The 23,409-nt window shown below is 36.4% G+C and overlaps 1 protein-coding gene across 1 annotated transcript in view; it reads left to right on the top strand.

Moving 5' to 3' along the window:
- Positions 1–23,036, top strand: part of irs2a (insulin receptor substrate 2a) — a 30,388-nt gene extending 7,352 nt beyond the window's left edge. The window contains exon 2 of the mRNA XM_039694834.2: positions 17,307–23,036. Coding sequence (XP_039550768.2) covers positions 17,307–17,311 — 5 coding nt within the window. The 3' untranslated portion in view covers positions 17,312–23,036. The remainder of the gene's footprint in view (positions 1–17,306) is intronic.
- Positions 23,037–23,409: the final 373 nt, after the last annotated feature.

Genomic DNA, 23,409 nt, shown 5'->3' on the forward strand with positions numbered 1-23,409 from the left:
TCAAGTAGTTGAGGTTGATATAGGATTTAGTAATATGTAGACCAATACTTTCTAGAGATAGTAAGTATTACATTAATCTAACTACACTGTTTAAGATGTCATTTGTGGTTAATAATTCATAACTATTTTACAGTAACTTACTGTTATAATATCAGAGGTGAAACTGGAAGAATGTTATTCAACCTAAAGTAGGCTACTATTACTTTGATACATTTTTACTTAAGTAAAAATACCAGTCTAAAAATCTAAAAAGTAAAAAGTAGTTAATTTAAAACAGTAAAAGTTGCTGAGTAACTTGTTTAACAGTGGGGGTGGGGTGCGGGACTCCCCCATGTGGGGTATGAGAGTTTCACAGTATAAGAACCGTCTCAGAAAATATCACGGTTTATGGTATTAAACAATTATTAAATATATAAACAGCATTATTAAATTACGGTTATTATTATTATCATCAGTTAAAATGAAAATGAGTTAAATAAATTAAACATTTGTTCAATAAAACATATGTAATCAACTAACTTCAATAATTGATTATGAATAAGATTAACGTCTTATTTTTATCATTAATAACTTATTAAATTATGTTTGAAAAACAATTGAGTTCTATTAAATGTTTTTTATTCCAATTTTTTAATGATTTAATAGAAATATATTATAAAAAATGGTGGTAATCAAATAAAAGTTTAGCAAACGTTTTAATCCTTTTACTTTTTGGCAAATTGCTGCAAAACAGATTTAGTCAATTAAAACATGGACAAACAATATATATTCCTTAAAGAATGTGTAAATACATTTTATTGTTAGTGTTTAAACAGCACTTCCTCTTTAAAAAAGGGGAGGAGACCGCATGAAACTCTGAGTTTACTGAAGAAAACCTGCTCCCGACCAGGTTAGGTTCACAGAGTAAGTTACCATGGTAACTGACTCTGAGTATAAGTTACCTCTCTTTCAGAAACGGGCTTGACTTACTCTGCTTTCTCGGGTTTGATATACCCACCTTTCTGAAACGGAAAACCCAGAGTTTCCCTCATTTCAGGGTTAACATACTCAGAGTTTTCACTTAACCTCCTTTCTGAAACAGGCCCCAGGCGTGTAAAAGAGACATGCGTCTATTTGGGACTCGGCTATTATTTGAAGTTTTACTTAAAGTAGTGATGAAATACGGGACAAAACATGATTTTTTCATAATAAGTCGGAACACTAAAATTACGTTTGAAATACGGGACTGTCCCGGGAAAAACCGGACGTCTGGTCACCCTACCATCGAAACGACCTCTCTTCTATTTTGGTTATGTCTAATGGCTAAAGGGTGCGGCCAGATCCGATGAGGGTGCGGCTATCGGTGCACCGCCTCTCAGAGAATCGCATTCAAATCTGTCTCCATTTTGTTTGCAACTCCCAACCTCCAATGATCCAATCAATTCCCGAAGGACAAAATCAATCCCTGCCCTACATTTTTTTTTCTAATTTCAGAAATTAGAAAACTCGGATATACGTCACAACAAGGAAAAAATGTCAACTTCCGTTTCATGCCGACTTAAGGTTACTGTGCAGGAAAAGGATATCGTCCACAGTCCCAGGTTTAAATTGCGTTCTCCGTTCTTGAATTACAAATCTAGGATTTCGGATGCGTCCAGAGCTTTTGTGGCTTCTTTGAATTGTGCCAAAAAATTCACAATGTCATGCAAAGTCTCCTTACTCATGCAGTTTAAATGGTGTTCTTAGTCACGTTCCTCCAGAAGAGCACGGATGGCCTCGTCCGCTAATGGAGTACTGCATCGTGTGAAGCGACTTCCATCACGTCTCCACGGATGCTATCAGTGTTTTTTGCAGACGATTCTGGAGATGTGACTGCTTAAAGTAAGTCACAAGCGACTTAGCAGTCACAAAGACACCAGGGGCCTCATTTATAAACGTTGCGTACGCACAAAAGAAGGCGTACGCCGCTCTCTATGCAATAGTTGGTATTTATAAAAAACAAACTTGACGGTAAAATGTGCGGTCCTTCACGCAAGCTCTGACCCAGGCGTACGCAAAAACGGGTGAAATGAGAAATGGCGACACTGTCGGCAGTTGGAAAAAACACGTGAAAGTGTGTGAAACTGTAGACGGTTGTATAAAATAAATTGCAATACTGCCTCTCATAAATAACACGAATACTTCACAAAGCAAGTCTTAACAGCTTACAATTAACAGCCTACACGAACACCCGTTTGATCGATCTGTAACAGAAATGCAAATTAACACATATTTCCAAAAAGAAAGTGAAATATTTTCTGCTATAATATTGGTATGCAATTCATCCTCATAAATAAGATGGTAAACAAAACGAAATAATGTACAAAACTAATATTCTTGCCAATATGTCCATCTAACGGAGCAGATATAGCAATTAGATAGTCAGTCAGATAGATAGATAATTAGGGAGATATATAGATAGATCGATAAGTATTATTTGTCCACTGGGAAAAATTGTTTTAATAGTAAAAATGTCTTGGTATATGCATTTAGTTTGTTTTATTTTTGATACAATAACGTATGACGTGTCTCAATCATTTAGAAAGCTGCAAGAAATTACATTTGCGTTGAACTATTTCCCATTTCTAAGTAGATTATAACCGACATCCGTAGCTTGTCAGATGCAGAATTAAATGGATGTAAATAAAATGCCCCATCACAATGCGTATAATGACGCACAATGGCTGATCTTGAGCTCTTAGAAGATGTGGCGATTAAATGGAAGGATTCTGAGTGAACGCATCATCTTCACAACAAAAGGTGTGGAAAAATATATTATTTATTCAAGAATTATGCAGTTTATTGTGCAGTTTATTTCAGTTAGGACAGTCTTGATTTCGCCCAACTCCTTGGCCACCTCTTGAATTAATGACTAGACGCTTTTTTTGCCTCGACTTTGGTTTCCGACCATTTCTTTTTTATTTCGGCCACAGTCCGAGGTTGTGAGGCTACAGCATTTACGGCCACTCAAGTGCAAACCTTTTTGGCATTAGTAATGCCCACACTGTGCCCTCCAAACAACATTTTTCTCCTCTTTTCCACCTTGCCAACGATAACTTCTACTTCACATTGAGTGAAGTTGCATTTTTTTTTAATTTCCTCTCTGTTTAACATGTTTTCGCAATTCATGAATATTAACTTTTGGGCGTTTCACGGACTATTTATGGGCAACTATGGGCGTGGCATGAAGCCGCAAAAGCTGCGCTACATTTAGAACTGAATGTGATTTATTAAGGGAAAAATGCGTAGGATGTGCGTGCGCACGAATATTTCTGTGCGTACGCACGTCCTATGTTTCATCCGTACGCCACTTCTGACGCAAATCCTACGTAAAGTTTTATAAATGAGGCCCCAGATAGGCCTACCTCTTTGCCAAACAAATCGTCCCCAGCAGTTTTCCCAAGTGTGGTATACAATACGGTGTTCAGGATATGTGCTGCGCGACTCAATCCCGGAGCTGTGCGGAAGACCGCAACAATTTTTGCACCTATGTCAGTTACATACACTATTTTGGGAAAGAACTCATCCAGTCCAAATTTGCAGAGTGATTTGACGATGGCTGGCCTGAGATTGTCAGCTGTTTTACGTAAATTGCTGTCCCATTCAGCTGTGCAGAGCACTCGCTCCTGCAGTTCCCAATTGCTTTTAAAAGGTGCAGTGTGTGATTTTTAGCGACATCTTGATTCAGTTGCGAGTTTGCACTAAGGGCTCAGCCCACTGCTCACCCCTCCCTTTTGAAGAAGCTACAGTGGCTAAAACGGGACAAACATATCGTCGAGACAGCAGAGTATAGCCAGAGTAAACCAGAAGTGTGTAACATTGACACTGTTTCTGTACCACAGTCCATTATAAACCACATCATGCATGAAGTTTACAAAGCCATAATCAGGTGAGGATCAAGGGTCTTATAATATAATATAATATAATATAATATAATATAATATAATATAATATAATATAATATAATATAATATAATACAATAGTAATCAGCTGATTGTCTCACAAACGTAACCAGCACATTTCTCCCCACATAGCAAACCCATAACACAGCGAGGGAGAAGAACTACATGAAACTATGCAACTATATATTTTTTCTAGCAGGGTAGTAAAAGTTTAGCTGGCTAACACGAGCTTTTACTGTGGCTGAACTGGTTAAAGCACAAAGCCTTGTTTAAACTCAACGCGTCCGCATGAGCCCAAAGGTGCGCGCGGCAAAAATGACATGAACAGTGCGCGTCTCTGCATCCCCTAGACACCATTTACTACACACAATAGGCTTTTTTTCTTTGATTTTGAAAACTCTTCGCGATCGACTTAAAATGCTTCCAAGATCGACTTGTCGGCCGCGATCAACAGGTTGGTGATTCCTGTAATGTTACTGTTTTACGGTCAGTGACAAGAATACTAATCAGCGGTCTCATGAATGTAATCAGCACATTTATCCCTACATAGCAAAGCCATAACACAGCGAGGGAGAAGAACTAAGTTACATGAAACAATCCAACTTCACATCTTACACCATTGACAAGGGAAAAGCCACTATTTACCACTACTAGTTAATTAAGGAGAATTTTAGATAGTTTTAGACACTTTTATGTCGGTACTGCTTGCGGGTACCCGACCCATTGCAGCAGGACTCTGCCTCAGCGTCCGAAATGTCATTGCGGTCCATTGTTTTTCTGTTGTTTGAATCGACCGCTCTCCCGCCCATTACGCCACGCTCGCCACGACCATTTTCTGATGCAGAAGTAAAATTTTCTCACCAAAATGACTCCAGAAGCTACTGTAGTAAATTTATAAGAATATTTTAAAGAAAATCTAGTTCCTACATTATTTTTCTATACATTGACTCATTGGGTCATCTAACCTAGCCTGGCTGCGCCCTCCTACGCACTTCCGCTCAATTTCATTTTACTTCAGTAACTACGTATGGGATCGCTCCATATCCTTAGGTTTCCAGAAATCATTTTTTTGTAGGACCAATCAGCGAATAGAGGGAGTGGCTGAGAAAGATGACGTTGATGTAAGCACGTCAGTTTGAGTTCAGTAATGGCAGCGGAGAAAGACGTGAGAAAAGCTATTCGGTCCGTTGTTGGAAAAGAAACTGCCGAACATACAGAATTTAAAGCCGGATTGTTATCGTCTCACCTCTTGTTGCACAACTGAGGACCAAGTGAAGGAGGCAGAAAGTTTAAAAGTTTGTGCTGGGCAGCTCGTGCACGATGACCGTGACATTTTGGACGGACGGTTTAGCCTGGTGTTCGCGGTGTTCGGAAGCCCCGAGTCCTGGCTGCTAAACTATTGTTGAAGATCCGCTCAGGAGTCATGTCAGTCGCTCATATTCCCAACTGTAAATTTACTGATTCTTGTGATGAATAGAACATTTTGATCCCCTTTGTGCACTCGTGCAGGAGGTTGGTGTGTCAGTTTTACATGTTGTAAATCATACAAATTGGTTGATTTTTTAAAAAATAATTGTCATAAATAAAAATGTGAAAAACCATACTTTGAAGATATTTGATTTTCAGTTTTAGATGGCAATGGTTGATTTGTTTTACTAAAAAAAACTAAATGCCACATAAAAATGTACAAACATACTTTGAAGACCATATTAAGGTAATTAAGAAACAATAAGACGTAATATGAAAAATTGTTGTTTATTACACATCTGCAGATAGAGACAAGAGTAGCTGTAGCTGCTACAGCATTTGCGGCAGATCAGAAAACGACCACAGCGGCGTATTTGTAATGATTAGACACAGCTTCCACCGTTGAATGAATATATCACTGTCCTTCGTGTCAAATATACATTTCGAATTAATAATTGTTCCTAGATTAACAAAACCTGCGGCGCTCGTTGACTGAAATCCTATTGTAAACATAATCCTCTGATCATCACTTGTTGTTTCCAGCCATTTCGGCGCGTGACATACGTCAATCACGACACCCTGTTAGCGATTGGCTATGGCAGATCCAATAGATTTGAACTTTAATAGTGTACCCGCCTACAAGGAAGGAAACGTTTCTCAATGGAGCGGTTCCAGACTCTATGTGGAAATGAAATGAACTAGAGTCTGGTTGAACCAGGCTACCTCTAACCTGCATTATGTCCTTTAAATCAAAAAAAAAAAAAAGTTTTTTGAAGTAAAAAAAATTAAACAGCTCTGATGAAAACATAGCGTATTAGTTAAAAATTGGTATCGTAGTTGAAGAAAGATAAACCGCTTAATGAAGTAGTGGAGGTGCCTCATTTCTCAAAATTACCTGTATAAAAAGCAGCCTGCTGTGGCAGTACCATGATATCACATACCACATAGTCATGGTATCACATTTGTTTACTGATAGTGTTTTGATTCTCTGTTGGATTTATCAGAAACAATTTACTTTTACAATTTACAATTTTTGCTAGGGATGGCAGTGAAATTGGCTTGGTAAATAGGCACCCCAATTTCAAGAAATTGGTTTATGTTGCCTTATTTACAAGCACATTAGTGTGCAGAATTACTCAATGCGAATGGAAATAAATGGTATGAATAGAAAAGTTATACAAAAGAATAACAGGAAAAGAACATGCACAGTGTTTGTTTATTCAGAATGCAGTGCAGTTAAAACAATTGCAGTGGAGCATGTAAACATCTTTTTTTAGAATAAATACTTAAAACAGAATCATACTATGGAAGCTTATGTGTAGCAATATTCAATTTGAAATGTAATTTTCAAAATGACAATGCAATATGTAAAATGGCATTGCATTTTGTATTTAAATTTACATTTTACATTACCATTCTAGCAACGTTTGGTGCAAAATGAAAATGAAATTACATAATTTACGTTTGCCATTTCATACACTAGTTTTAATATGCATATTGAAACGTTTTATACGTGGCAAAATTAAAATTAAAATGCATTACAGAAATGATTAGATAGATATGTGTAACATGTTCAAGCAAAAACTGTGGCAAAATGATCATTCAAATGTTATTTTCCTTAATGGGCTCTATGCACGCGGTATTTCCGGTGAAGATGTAAGGATGCTCGATAACTTCCACCGATCGTAGAGTCCAATGCAATACGCCTTATTCACGGCAGCGCCATATTTGAATTTTAATGAAAATGAAAGTGAGGCTGTGAGGGATAGACATGCATCTCTTCAATGGGCTGTACTGTTATTTAATGTGTTTTCGAATTGTTCTGCTCATGAAACACTGGAAAATTATCTTTCCAAGAAATTTCAGTTGACAAAAAAACTCCCGACAATGTAAGCTGTGTTAAATTGTAAATATACAGCGGATGCCATTGGAAACACGGTATGTCTATCCCTCACAGCCTCACTTTCATACCTGTCATGGCACTGCTCTGAATAAGGTCTATACCGAGAATTTATATTGAATTTTATACTCCATGGTTATTCTAAAGAAACGTTAGTCACAAAAACAGATAAAACAGACACCCCTCGTTGTGTTTATGCTTCTTTTTCAAATTATATTAAATAAACATAACTATATATAAAATGACATCTAAACGTATGTACATTTCATTTCAAAGACAGGAGGACAGTACATTTTTATAGACTCTGACATAATCCCGTTTTCCTCAAGTGTTCCTCCGCTTTAATCTCCACAACCGGAAATGGACGAGCATCCTTGCGTCAAATGCGGAACTTATGCGTGCATATAGGCCATTGCATTACACTCCCAGTCAAGACACTTGTGATTGTGTTTGTGAATGTGTTTTAAGCTGTTGAAAAAAATGCTGTGGCAGAGCTAATACAAGCGTTAAATCATTTAGCAGATAAAGTGGAGCGTGAACAGAGAAAAGGTAGTATTTCCGAAGATTATTACTTGTAGGCCTATGTAGGTGATAGAACAGTACGTTGTTGGAACGTCTGGGAGAATAAGGGGAACACCCGTTTGGCTGCTGACCTTAAAGGTGGTGAAAAAACAGCTGTATTTGGATAGGCCTAGGGGAGCGGGGAGACCACCCGTGGAGATCTCTGGCGAGGCCATAGAGGGGTATCTTATGTTGAATTTTGCTACATCCATTGCGGAACATTTCATGAAAATGCAATCGCAAGTGTCTTGACTGCGAGTGTAAATGCAATTAAGAAAAATAACATTTGAATGATCATTTTGCCACAGTTTTTGCTTGAACATGTTACACATATCTAATCATTTCTGTAATCCATTTTCATTTTCATTTTGCCATTTACAAAGCGTTTCAATATGCATATTAAAACTAGTGTATGAAATGGCAAATGTAAATTATGTAATTTCATTTTCATTTTGCACCAAACGTTGCTAGAATGGTAATGTAAAATGTAAATTTAAATACAAAAGGCAATGCCATTTTACATATTGCATTGTCATTTTGCATATTAAATTTCAAATTGAATATTGCTACACATAAGCTTCCATATAAAACAGAATATGGACCTTAATTGAAAATTACATGTATGTAAACAAGGTCAATGTCATTTCCTGTTGCTCCCTTTATACAAAAACACACATACAGTAAATTCAGACATCCTAGTATGGCATGGCATGGCATTTGACCTTTTAGTATGGTACAACCAGTTAATTTGATGTTGACATTTTTAAGATAACAGTTTTGAAAATAAACATTGTTTAAGAATTTACAAATTCATCTGTCAACAGGGATTCTTTTCAGTCTTCTCAGGGTTTTTTTTTTTGCCAAAAGTAGATTGTTTTATTTGTTAACATTGACAATTAAATGTAGAATGTCTCTGTAAGTAATTTGTAGCTTAACACGTCTAACCATGTCTCCTACTGCGCTCGTGTTTTTAACATAATGATGAGCTGGCTGACTCTGTACCCCTCAATTAACACCATGCTATACAATATATATTTTGCTAAATGAGACATATTTAGACATACAAAAGTAAGTAAAGTGTTAGAGAAACTTTTTTCTCTTATTTGCCCACTCTTTCTCTTTCTCTCTGGAATCATTCTCCTTTAGGAGTTTGTATGCATTGTGTGTGTGGCAGATGGCTGAGTAGGGAAGGGTGTGGGGCTGTGTTTGTGTGTGTGTGTGTGTGTGCACCTGCCGCTTCACTCACTGCAGGTCTGTTATAAGGCTTGGCAGCAGCACAGACAATACACTAATGACAGCAGGCCATCTGTTTCTGCCCCAGGACTGTGGCTAATGCTTGTCCCTTCAGCCACAGCGGGACGAGGGTGGGGGAATGAAGAGCTAGAAACGGTGATAGAGAGATAAAGATCGGCAGCACTTTGCAGAGAGAAAAGAAAATATGAAAGTGTTTTTTAAATTCAGACAAACCTGCAAATTTGATGCAACAAAATAATTGTTTTACATGGAACACTGAAACCAAAATAGCACTTTACAGTCATGGTCAAAATTGATGGCACCCCTGGTAAATATGATCAAAACTGGCTTTAAAAAATAAATCTGCATTGTTTATCCTTTTGATCTTCCATTAAAAAAATAGGCAAAATCCCAAATCTGTAAAACATCTATCTCATGTCCAAAAATGCGAATCTTCAGTTGATACAATACAAAATACTTCACAGAACACATTACACGGGCAATAGATTAGCTAAAATGGGTTTCACATCAGAAGTTTGCACACATTGCAATCAAAATTGCACTGCACTCCAATCAAACACTTTTGGAAAGAGGTCACACAATTACTATCCACTATAGTTGGCTGCCACATCCCACTGTCGCCTTCCCTTTGCTTGCTGGGGGACCTCACAATAATCACTGATAAAACTATAAACTCTAAAATACTCCTCATAGCTCTAACCATCGCCAAGAAAACTATCCTCATGAACTGGAAAACCAGAAATAAATTACACATTAACATTTGGAAAAATCTTATAACAGACTTCATTGCAATGGAACTCATATCTCCCCTTCATAATTACACATCTGAAACTGACCTCTACCGTCCAACACTTTCTGACCTCTTACAGCTATGAATCCTCTCTCTGTTCTTAACTCCGACTCCTCCCATCTTCTTAATCAACCCACGAATATTCATTTTAGTTGTTTGAACTTGTATCTGTCATCATTGTTATTACTATCTTTACTGTTACTGTTATGATTGCTATTTTCACTTTTATTTTTGTTGTTGTTTCATTGTTTTAATTGCTGTTTTTGCTGTCTTTTGCTCTCACCGTTGTGATCACCACTGCCATCGTCATTGTCATTTATTATTAATATTATTATTATAATTATTATTATTATTATTATTATTATCATCAATATTGCCATTGTCAATGCTGTATTAGAATTAAGTGTCATTGTCATCACTAATGCAATAACTTCCCCCTTATCTCTTCATGGGTTTTTAATGCACCACAACATAGAATGTGGTTTCAATGGGACAGCATCTCTGTCCCAATTTGAGACACTCTGGCACTGTACTCCCTATTTTAATGCACCTTAGACATTGCACATAACACAAAAAAAAAAAAAATGGAAAAGATAGGGACTGATGAGATGTGGGGGAAGGTTATCTTATATTATATTATCTTATATTATATACCATGATATATTATATTATCTTATTATATCATATTTTATTTCATGCAGGATTGACAATGGCAATTGTTACATAGGAGGAAGGATGGAAATAAAAATCTACCAACACAATATGGGCAGTATGATGGTAGTGGGGAGTGGGATGGCGATTGTAATGACAATGGTAATAAATAATAAATGGTTACTTTGTTTACGCATACACACACATACACATACCCACACTCACACCCGCTCACATTTACACTTAGATCAAACACTTAAATCACTCTTGTCACTGCTGGAATTATGGATTTACAAGATTGCTCACTACTGCACAATGTTGGTTTGTTTGTATGTATGTCTGACTGTTAAATAAAAAAAAAAAGGCAAAATTTTTACCTTTCAGTAAAGTAAAATAATTGAAAGTGGGGGTAAATAACATTATGAAATAAATGTTTTACTCTAAAACACGCTGGCCATAATTGTTGGCACCCCTAGAATTTTTTATGAGAAAAATATCTCTGAAGTACATTCCCATTAATATTAAATTTTTAAGCACACCAGGGTGACTAGGAACATGAAATTGTCCAGCTATGACTTCTTGTTTCACAGGAGTTTAAATATGAGGAAGCCCAAATGCCAAAATCCCTGAATCATCCATCACAATGAATAAAACCAAAGAACATGGTTCTGATGTGCATCAAAAGATTGTTGAGCTTCACAAAATACAAAGTGGCTGTAAGAAAATAGAACTGAAAATCCCCATTTTGACCATCAGGGCAACAATTAAGAAGTTATAATCAACTAAAGATGTTACGAATCTGCCAGGAAGAGGACGTGTGTCTATATTGCCTTAATGGATGGTGAGGGTGAAAGTTTGAGTGTCCAAAGACTCTTCAAGGATCACAGATGGAGAATTGCAGAGATTAGTTGAGTCTTGGAAGTCAGAAAACCTAAAAATAAAATGATCAAACAACCCCTACATCCCCACATGTTGTTTGGGAGGGTTTCAAGAAAATGCTCCTCGCTCCTCCAAAAACAAACTCCAGCATATTCAGAGGTCAGACACGACTGGATCTTCAAAAGGGACCGGATTCTATGGTCAGATAAAAGTAAAAAAAAGGCTTTTTGGCAGCAAACCTAGCAGATGTGTTTGGTGCAAACAGGGATGAAGACTACCCCATGCCTGCGGTTAAATATACTGCTGGATCTTATATGTTGTGGGCCTATTTATATGCTGGAGGTCCTGGACATCTTGTTCAGATACATGGTATTATGGATTCTATCAAATACAAATACAAATATGATAAAAAAATCTAAACCTGACGCCTTCTGCTAGAAATCTCATAATGGGCCGTGCCATGCCATGTCGAAAACAAACATCAAAATCAACACAAAAATGGGTAACTGAGCACAAAATGAAGCTTCTGTCTTGACCGTCCCAGTCTCCTGACCTGATGAGTGGTCTGAACTGAAGAGAAGAAGCACCAACATGAACTTGTGAATCTGAAGGATCTGGAGAGATTCTATATGGAGAAATGGTCTCTGATCTCTTGTCAGGTGTTCTCCAAACTCATCAGGCATTATAGGGAAAGACTCAGATCTGTTATCTTGGAAAAGGAGGTTGCAAAAAGTATTTAATAATAGGGTGCCAATAATTATGGCCAGCGTGTTTTGGAGTAAAACATTTATTTCATACAATGTGATTTACCCCCACTTTCAATTCTTTTACTTCAATGAAGGGTTAGATTTTTGTGATTTTTTTTTTTTTTTTTTTGAATGGAAGATCAAAAGGATAAACAATGCAGATTTATTTTTTACTGGCAGTTTTGATCATATTTACCAGGGGTGCCATCAATTTTGACCATGCCTGTATGCTATTCTGGGTGTCTTTTTTTCAGGGGATAAATTATACTATAGTAGGGAAGGGTGTGTGTGTGTGTGTGTGTGTGTGTGTGTGTGTGTGTGTGTGTGTGTGTGTGTGTGTGTGTGTGTGTGTGTGTGTGTGTGTGTGTGTGTGTGTGTGTGTGCACCTGTTCATATTACTACCGATATGCTGCTAAATTATATTGCTACTATGGCATAATATTTGGTCACGATGAAGTGCGTCCACCCTGCTGACATGTTTACCTCTTGTACTTTATCCACATTGTGTATACAAAACACTGCCACAATCAAAAACCTCAAAAACAATTTCTGCCTAATATATATATATATATATTTTTTTTACTGTTTCAGCTGAATATTTTTGGCTGCTGAAATTTTAATGCATTACTAATTTTAAGGTGTGAAATGGTACAGTTTTTATTTCCGGCTGACTGTGAATGTGTATGGACAACTGATTAGATCACACGTGCACACAACAGTTTTTTTGTAATTTTAGGCCATCCTTAAAAATATTTTGGTTTGCAGATACAGTAAAAAAAAAGGGTCGGTCAGTAGGTAGGTCTATTTTAGTTTATTTTCAAGATTCAATGTGAGAAAAAGGACAATTTTGGTGATTATGTCGGTACGAATTTAAACAAATTTGCTTATCGTGACGTCACTGACTGAGTCTTCAACCCATGCCTTCGGGCTCACCATTGTAAACCTCATTCTGATATAAGTTATAGACCACAAACAATTTGAAATCTTTATCAAAAAACATATTTATTACATTCATTTTGAATTCTGAATAATGAAATGAAGCAAAAGCATAGGCCATAGTGTGACATGCGTAAATCAATGGTGTAAACATAATCATCGTAAAGAACGTATCCTACACAATTTATATTTACAATATTTACTATAATATAATTTATATAATTTTATTGCATTTGTATTAGTTGTTTGAAGAGTAAAACAAAACGGTCGGTCTTTACAACCGGCAAATCGGGAAAAAAATAAATAAATTGGGTCGGTCCTAATTTGACAGGGTCGGTCGGGTTATGGCAAGCGCTTTAGATTACAGCCTGAAAAGTACTGTGTCATTAAGAGGAATTTACAGTGTAACTTTCTGTAATTATAGTGTACCTTAGTACTTACATGTACAAAATAAGGGAACAATATATAAAGTTTGGGGAATAAAGGGGTAACAACCAGGAGAATTAAAAAAATATTTATACTTTAAGTATTATAGAACTTAGGGGTACTTATTCTACTATTAAGATACAACAGTCTTACATTTGGGAGCAATTTAGCAAGAACATTCACTGCGTACCTTTTTGTACCAATTTTGTATCAATACATACTGTATAGGCTTTTTAAAAATTACAAATACACTGGGAAATATATCTGGTTTCATGTGGTTAAAGGGCAAGTGGTGCTTGTATAATAAATAAAGACTTTGCCAGCAGCCATATCACCCTGTAGCCCAAGACTGGTTGCCCACTGAAGCTAAGCAGGGCTGAGCCTGGTTAGTACCTGGATGGGAGACCTTCTGAGAAAGCCAGGTCGCTGCTGGAAGAGGTGTTAGTGAGGCCAGCAGGGGTGCTCACCCTGTGGTCTGTGTGGGTCCTAACACCCCTGTATAGTAATGGGGATACTACACTGTCAAAAGAGCACCGTCCTTCGGATGAGACGTTAAACCGAGGTCCTGACTCTCTGTGGTCATTAAAAATCCCAGGATGTCTTTCGAAAGAGTAGGGGTGTAACCCCGGCATCCTGGCCAAATTTGCCCAGTGGCCTCTGTCCATCATGGCCTCCTAATCATCCCCATATATACCAATTGGCTTCATCACTGTCTCCTCTCCACCAGTAAGCTGGTGTGTGGTGAGCGTTCTGGCGCACTATGGCTGCCGTCGCATCATCCAGGTGGATGCTGCACAGTGGTGGTTGAGGAGATTCCCCTCTCTATGTGAAGCGCTTTGAGTGTCCAGAAAGGCGCTATATAAATGTGATGAATTATTATTATTATTATTATTAAAGGTTCTGAGTCAGTGATATAAGATTGTGTATGCATTTTTATTGTACTTTCCCAGTATGTAACAAGAGGGTAACAAGCACCACTTTAATTTACAGCCCGCAATGTCACACTTACCCTGTAACTACATGAAAAAAGGGGGTAACAAAGCACCACTACATGAAACAAGAGTATATATTTAAGCAAAAATTGCAATACTTTTCGTTTTCAGTGCACTTTTGTTAAAAAGATGACTTTATAAACGCATAGATATGTATCCTGTAATTTTTAATAAGCCTATACAGTATGTACTGTTTCACCATTATTTCAAAAAGGTATGTTCTTGCTAAATTTCTCCCAAATGTAAGATTGTTATAACATAAGTAGTAGAATAAGTACCCCTTAGTTCTATAATACTTAAGAGTATAAATATTTTTTTTTAATTCTCCTGGTTGTTACCCCTTTATTCCCCAAACTTAAAATATTGTGTTCCCTTATACTTGTATTGTAAGTACGTTATAGGTACACTATAATTACCCAAGGTTACGCTGTAAAATCGCTTTAATTACGCAGTACTTTCCGGGCTGTAATCTAAAGCGTTACCAATATTTTGAAGGATGGCCTTAGCACAAGGACAGTGAGTGTGCATTTTCAGAGAATTTAGTTACTATTCCATTACTCGTTTGAAGTTAGAGCTCTGTCTTTGAAGCTCTGTCTTTCTCTCCCTCACATTCCTGGTGTCAGTTTATAGAATAATTTCTTACCATTTCACTGTATGTTGTTGCTCCTCCCACATTTAGCCTAGCTACTTGAAGAAACTACTTAATTATTTACAACTTTACATCTTAAATAATACCACAACAACGTAAACACCGGTCAATTACTAGTATTTATTTTTTTATTTATGATGAATGATAAAGAAGGCTAGAATGCCTACTCTTTCTGTTCACTTCTTTTGTGGTTTAAATGCTGTCTGTCTGTGAAGAGGGTTTTTTTTTTCAATCTATTGAATAGTTGTGTGAGTCTAAACTGAATATTTGACCAGACATTTCTTTGTTTTGTTTTTTTTATTAGGGGGTACTTAATGTCAGCTCTCTAGACTTTGCAACTCTAATCTGAGCTCTAACTTTAACCACGCTGAGATTTTGTTAACCCAAGCAGTTCTCTGAGATTCTCCACCTCTGCAGAGCTGGCTAAACTAGGCCGGGATGTTCCCGCCTGAGATAGCTATGTCAACACTGTGAGTGTTACCCACATTTAGTCAGGAGCAAGAGGAGATTACTCCCTCCCAGGGGAGAGTGTGGGATTAGACATTCAGCGGCTTGTTTTGAGGCAGATGAAAGGAGCAATGACTCAGACATAGACAGTCATTCATGCAGGTTCACACAACAACCATGTCCTCATGTAGACGTCACAGCATTTCCAGGATGATTTTGCAGAGCCTCATTTGTTTTTGGGCCTCTGACGATTACAGGCATAGTTTTTAACTCATCGCAGTGGCAGTTTTTTTTAACCCATTATTAAATCCACAGCTTAGACTCTTAGGAATCAGTTGCTCACTTATTCTGCAGTTAGAGGTGCTGTGACATCTTTATCCAGTGATGCGCAAGCTAGCAAAGATGCTATGTCATGCGTGCATTAAATCAGCATTTGCGTGACTATTTCCCGGTTCCAAGCATCACTCACTGCTGCCTAGAGCTTTCAGCATTACAGACTGCATTATAGGCTGCAGACATGGTTGTTGGTCCCATCATCACGCAAACCCTAAATCTCATCAGCTGAATAAAAAAGGGAGGGTCACCATCCAGTTCATCTACTTGCATGCAAGCCTGAGCCTTTTGGCAGTTGTAGCTTTGAATCCTTGCTGCTCATTGACCCTGAAACATATTGGAATTTGTGTGAATTACCCAGGATTAAATTAACTTTTAAGCTTTACTTTCAATTACAAGTGTGGTTTATGACTTTATTTCATTGACTTTTTAACAAGTTTGGCAATCTGGAAATTTAGTCATAAATTGTTTTAACATATTCCACGTCTCTATCCTTGACTATATGATCTCACTTCACATTATCTTGAAGCAAGTGTATTAAACAGTCCTGAAGAGGACAGTCCTCCTGAGAAATCCACATTATGTTTGAAGGATTATGGGCTAATCTTCTTCAAGAAACAAATATTAGATCTTACACAAATGTTATTTGTAATCATATTTCATCATAAGTCTGAAGTCATTGCCATCATTTTACTATTCAACTATTATAACACCTAGCAAAGAAAGACCCTGAGATTTCCTCCATTTCTTTGGTCTGTGACTGTAATTCCAATGAGATTATCAGGGAATTATATCAGGATTAGTCCATCTGTGGACAGTAGACAGTTAAGACTACAGTACTAGCTCCATCCCTCCTGACATGATACCCTTTCTCTCGCTTATCTGAGAGAGGTTTAAATATGACTGTGCATCATGACTAATCACTCATGCTGGTCTGGAACTGTCTAAAACTGACTAAAAAATGTCATAAAAAGGAGGAACATTTAATAATGATATGCCATCCAAATAAAATATAAGAAGTCTTTTTTTTTTCTGTGTATGCGCAGCACATGTTTTATTTTAGAAAAGTGTCAAAAGGAATTTTGTACTGAGCGAAGAAAGAAAAAGATCTTTGTTGTGAGTATATTCAGGTGTTTAATAGTGTTTTGGCTCTAATTTCTCTAACCCATTTTTTAATGGCTTCAGTTGTAAAAGGATGCCGAATAACATTTAAGATGATTTGACGCCAGGGGTTGTACTAAAGTGCAGTTTTTCTCAACAGTTTTTCATTCTTATTGTTGCTTGTGGTTATACATTTTTGTTTCAAATGGATCTTTAAAAATATCTTCTCTTTTGTTCTCCCTCTTACTTTCAGATTGAGCAAGAAGCAGAGGTTATTTCTTCTGGTACTGAGGGACAGTGGAACTCAACCAGTAACTAGACTGGACTGGTCTGGTCATGACTATGCTGCTGTAAATGAACTGTGACCTTTGCAACTCATCCTGAAGCTGAATGCCCGACACCTGGGTTGTGATTATTCTAGTGAGGCCACTTTAATATGCTACTCCTGCACCATTTTTCAGGATCTACAAAGCTGCTGCTCTGTTGGTAACAAGAGTCACAAAGCATACATGCCACTTGTATGTTTGAACTTTTAATTATTGTTGTTGATGTGAACACTTTTTTTTATTTTTTATTTTTTTTTTATTCAGAACAATGATTGGAATATATTTTACCCTGAAATATGTAATCGTCATTTACCTGACATAGACAAAGGTCCTTATTTCCCTATCCCATGAATAGTTACAGTTGTGATATTTTAGTTATTTTAAATTATGACTAAAAGATGTCCACAAGTCCTTTCTCAGGAAAAGGCTTGTAATGATGTATGCAATTTAAGAGATAAAGAATTCCTACTTATTTTTTTTCCTCAAATTGAATGTTCTCACATGACCAATCCAAAGCCTTACTCTCTCTGTCCCCAAAATTGTGACTCTGGACCTAAACAATGAGAAAATATCAAAATATGGGATATTTATTGTATACACTCTATTTTTCCTAGATATTTAGTTTATTAAATACAAAACATAGTAAGTTGCTATATAAGAGTCCACTTTTGATATTCAGAGTGTCTTACCACGTAATCAGAGGTGGTTATTGCAGATAATATTAATAACTAAACATTATTAGTACATATTATAGTTATGACCAAAATTGGTCATTTTCTCATGTTGTTGCGTAAAATATTGACCATTCCCTGTTCCTCTGCCTCAAGAATTTCATTTAACAGTAATATTATATATGATAACAGTGACTATTTCCCATTTGCTTTAGAAATAGTATGCACTACTAGATGGTATTGATGCACAGAAAATGCCATAAGACACCACCTTTGGCTAAAGCAGAAGAGTAAAATGGAAGTAAATCACTTGAAAAGTATTATTAACAGAATTGATAGTTTTTCCAGACAAAAGCTTATTTCAAATGAGCACTTTCAGTTTTTTAGATATGTGGGTCCGGAATTTTGATGAGAATTTCGGTTCCTTTCTGGGCATCACTACTTGACCACAGTTTAATAGTTGGTAACTGTCTTAAAGGGACACTATGCAGAAATTCTGTTTTTGTCAAACATGTATCACAAATACCACTCATGCAGAGCTTGACATGTTACTTAGTATACAATAGTACAATCGTTTAATGAGATCTAATATATGGGGGATCTAATATATTTCAGTGAGATCTAATGATATCTAATATATTTCAGATCGGCATCTAATATATGTTGTTAGTGGTGAGAATTTTCACGTCATTAAATATATAGATCCGACAGTTATTCCCATGTACTTTAATGGTCCAGTGGCAGAACTTTTGCCAAGCGTGTCAGAGGTTCTGGGTTCTAATCCACACTAAGTATTATATATATTTTTTTCCTCATCAAAACCAATTGTTTATTAGTGGTTGCATATCAAGCAGGGACACTTTTTTATGCATTAGGCTTTGTGATTCCACCATAACAAATATAGAGTCTCTCCGCAACGGATTGAAGCGTGCGTCCGTGTGAAGACTGCGCGTCACAACTGAACACTGTATCAGCGCCACTGATCACAGCGGCAACGAGCACTGTGGTCAGTTGATTTCAAAAACAACACATTTCAGATTTTCTTATTTAACACTTTATGACCTGCCATAGAACAATTCCACCAGAGTATATCTTTCTATTTTTACATGCTGTGCTGTCATTCTTTTGAGCATTTTCATATGCTAAACTTTAAAATAATCCTTACTCTTCCAATTTGAAGGCTATGTTTGTAATAAATCAATAGTAACTAGATAAATATCTCAAAAGTGCATTAAACAAAAAGAAAAACAATTAAAAAATTTCAATACAAAAAATGGATAAATGTCAACCTCAAACTTGTCAATGTGAAAAACGTGCATGAAACAATTTTAAGCTATACAGAATTGATTTGAACTGTTTACATAAAGTAGTTTTTAAGATACACTCATTTTTACACTCATTCAAAAAAAAAAGGGGGGGGGGGTAAAATGCCATGTAAAATATTTGTGGTCACATTTGTGGTCAAACAGATAACATTTTGCTTTTGAATATTGATTGAACATTGAATTGGTTAAAATATAAAATAAATAGACCCTGACAGAACAATTAAAGGAGAACTACAGCGCAAAATTAACCTTTGGTCTAATTACACATTGTTACCTAGTCAACCGTTATCTGAGATTTGTTTTCATGATTGCCGAATGTAAATAGTTTTATCTCTAAAAACAGTTTAGCCTATAACGCTTATATAACGCTAGTATATGGGGCATAGAGTAATGACAAATAAAAATCGCTTGTTATTACCACTAACAAGGCTCAAAATAGCCCATTGCTAACACAGTAGCATAATAAGGGTCCCTACATTCAAACCGAAGCATTGATAAATTTGTCAGTGTCCATACAGTTTAATAAGAAGATATTTTAGACACACAGTCAACTTCGCGAAAACAGGAAGAAGCCATCTTTGAAAAATAGTCTCTACCAGTCGATCTACGAACGCCGATCCAAGTGCGCTGAACTGTGCAGAATCTCATATGGTCCGTTGTTCCCAGAAGAAACACAAACGCGAATTATTTTCTTCTTTTCAATATGTACACGTAGCCTACTGTTCATGCTCACCTTATCACCTTATTCACATCTCACCAGCGCACTTGGATCGGCGTTCGTAGATCGACTGATGGAGACTATTTTTCAAAGATGGCTTCTTCCTGTATTCGCGAAGTTGACTGTATGTATAAAATATCTTCTTATTAACCTGTATGGAGACTGACAAAGTTTTCAATGCTTTGTTTTGAATGTAGGGACCCTTATTATGCTACCGTGTTAGCATGGGGCTATTTTGAGCCTTGTTAGTGGTAATAACAAGCGATTTTTATTTGTCATACTCTATGCCCCATATTCTAGCGTTATACTAGCGTTATTGGCTAAACTGTTTTTAGAAATAAAACTATTTACATTCGGCAATCATGAAAACAAATCTCTGATAACGGTTGACTAGGTAACAATGTGTAATTAGACCAAAGGTTCATTTTGCGCCGGAGTTCTCCTTTAATAATAATAATATAAATATAAAATAAATAAATAAAGCCGATGAGCAGATGGGAGAGTTCAGCGTCATCGCAATTAGTATTTCCAAAACCTCCGCGTCCGTGTACTTTCGTTTAGAAATAAAGTTGCGTGCATGCACACGTGTGTGTCTGTGTGTGAATGTGCTTGTATTTGTGAGTGTATAAACGAGAAAGAAATGATAGAATGAAGCAATGGTAAAAAAAAAAACAATAATGATAAGAAGGAACATATAGCAGATGGGAGTCAAATGGGAGTCAAACGCATGGTCAAATGACGCAGCTTTTGACGTCACAACATGCGACGCACGCTGGGGCATAGTGCACTGAAACGTGGTACATCAATGAGCCATTGGAAGACATAACTATCAATCGCAGATCTACAGAACGTGTGCAAGGACGTGCAATGCATTTTTGTGGTTTTTTTTTTTTGTAAACACATATTACACAATTTGTACAGACTCATTAGACGGTGAAAACAACGCAACATGAGCATGTTGGAGGCTTGATCTGAACATGTTATATCTCTGGTTTTGTATGCAAAAAGAATGATTGAGCTAGCCATTTGGTTTCAGTTTATATAGATTTTTAAACAGACACACGCAAACCGGAGTGCTGGCGCTCCCGTCGGTCTTAGAGGGTTGATATCACGCGATACTTCCTGAAGCTGAGGCCGGCAGCCATTCAACCCGAAAGAAGTCATATAACCATTTCAATAACTCCAAAGCTGTTCAGGTAAGAAAAAAAAACTGCATGGTGTCCCTTTAATTTGCTCACAATGGTTCTGTGTTGATAATATCGCAGTGATGTCTCATTCAACTAAATTGTAACACATGACGCATCTGAATGTACAGCACAAAACACAAAACCCACTTAGACAGTATGAGTGAACAGATTATTGGGGCAGAAATATTATCACAGCAGGTGTAATTTTAGCCATTCTCTGCTTTTCCCTGAATGTTGTGAGCTAGGCTGAATACAAAAATGTGATCAGCTTAACATTTCATGACATTTAATATACTTCTACGGAAACTGTTAAGCAAATAAAAAATGCAAGATACTACGCATTGCATTTGTGATTTGTTCAAAACTTAATAAATCCCTTATCTAAAAACAGATGTATAGCACAGATATAGACATGTTGATGCTTTTTTAAAATTTGATGTTTAAAGTCCTAGATAACAGTGACACATGACACAATGCTACAGTATTATGTCATTTCTTGAGGTAATGGTACTCATTCTTCTTGATTCTTAGGAAGGTCTTGCTTCTTGGGTAGCATACATTCACCCTTTGTAAATGCAATTCTTACTAATCAGATTAGTTTACAAAGTGGAACCAAATGTATAAATATTATGTTAATCTAGTTGTTAAAAGATTTTACAGAGATGCTGAATTTATGCTGTTTGTATATTTCATCTGCCAACTTTTAAACGTGTTTTATTTTTCTTTATGAAACAAATCTATCTATCTATGTATCTATATTCAACAGTGTTCTTGAAGATCTTCAGTCTAAGTATAAAATATATATATATATCTATTGTTTATATGTATCAAAGGGTTAATATATTTTCAATATTTGCCAGATTTAATTGAACAAACTGTCTTCCTTGTACAAATATCACATACTGTTTATTGATATGCTGTTACAGTAAGAGATCATTTAAAATATTCTAGATAAATATTACTTTTGTTTGTGTTGCAAAAGAAACATATGCAATAATACAAATAATAAATATCGTTATTTAAGGAAAATACAATGTTTTATTGCAAGCTTATGATGCAATATAAATATACATATTTTGTTATAATTCCCACATCTTTACTGTGTCCCTATGCTTGAGAGCAATAGAGGAAGGAACACATAGTTCATTCATAAACAAGTCAACAGATTACTTCCTGTTGAATAAGCAGGACAAAAGCAAGTGTTATACCAGGCCCATATATTGTGCTAGACTGTGAGGTACAGTCCAGATCCACATGCAGGAAGTTTAATAGAGCAATACACTTCCTTTTCACTTTACGGTATACGGCATCTGGATCATTCATAACAGCGTGCCTTTTGAGTTCTTTAAGTTAAGTAAACACTTATTCAAGTGTTGTGATTTATGGAAGTATTTCTGGGAATATGCAGCACTTTATTAATCATAGCTTGATTATTTATGGTAGAACGGTTAACAGGATGGATGGACTCTAAAACTCATTCTTCTTGATTCTTATTGGAAATACATGTGGGATTGGTTGTATGAGGATTTCAGCTTAACCCTCTGGGGTCGGTGGTATCGCCGACAATACCAGCTCACTGTTTTTCGTTATAAGTGCAAAAGAGACTGAAAATACTCTGCTGATATTGACATACATATAGGCTACGTAAGTGTTATACATCATTTGATCCTGTTAAGTGTCTATTTTTTGTGTAAACTCACAATAAACAAAGTGCTGTGTTTTTTGTCAAATAAGAAAAATAAACATGATGCGCGTTTTGCCGTCTCTCTATGAGTAAAGTTCATTCTGAAAGCGTACGAAAATGAACTGTAACTCAGTCAATAGCCTTACAGAGACGAGCGATTTCTCTTAGGAGGGGAAATTCTCTTAAATTAAGTCATTTATATATAAAAAAATATTCTCAGTTTATGTAATCTGTATGAACAGAGAGTCTTTTTCCTTTCAGCTAATTATAGCATATTACCCGATATTACCTGTTAATGTGACCACACCCACGGAGAGCGTGCGCTATTCAAACGCAAATATGGATAAAACATCCAGTTAATAAGAATCTTGTACTTTACCTTGTCTTGCTGTGTGAGGAATAATACTATCATAATAATCCTGGAAAATTATACCTCAGAAGTGCT

Source organism: Pimephales promelas, chromosome 6 (assembly GCF_988280905.1).
Source record: "Pimephales promelas chromosome 6, fPimPro1.hap1.1, whole genome shotgun sequence".
Lineage (NCBI taxonomy): Eukaryota > Metazoa > Chordata > Actinopteri > Cypriniformes > Leuciscidae > Pimephales > Pimephales promelas.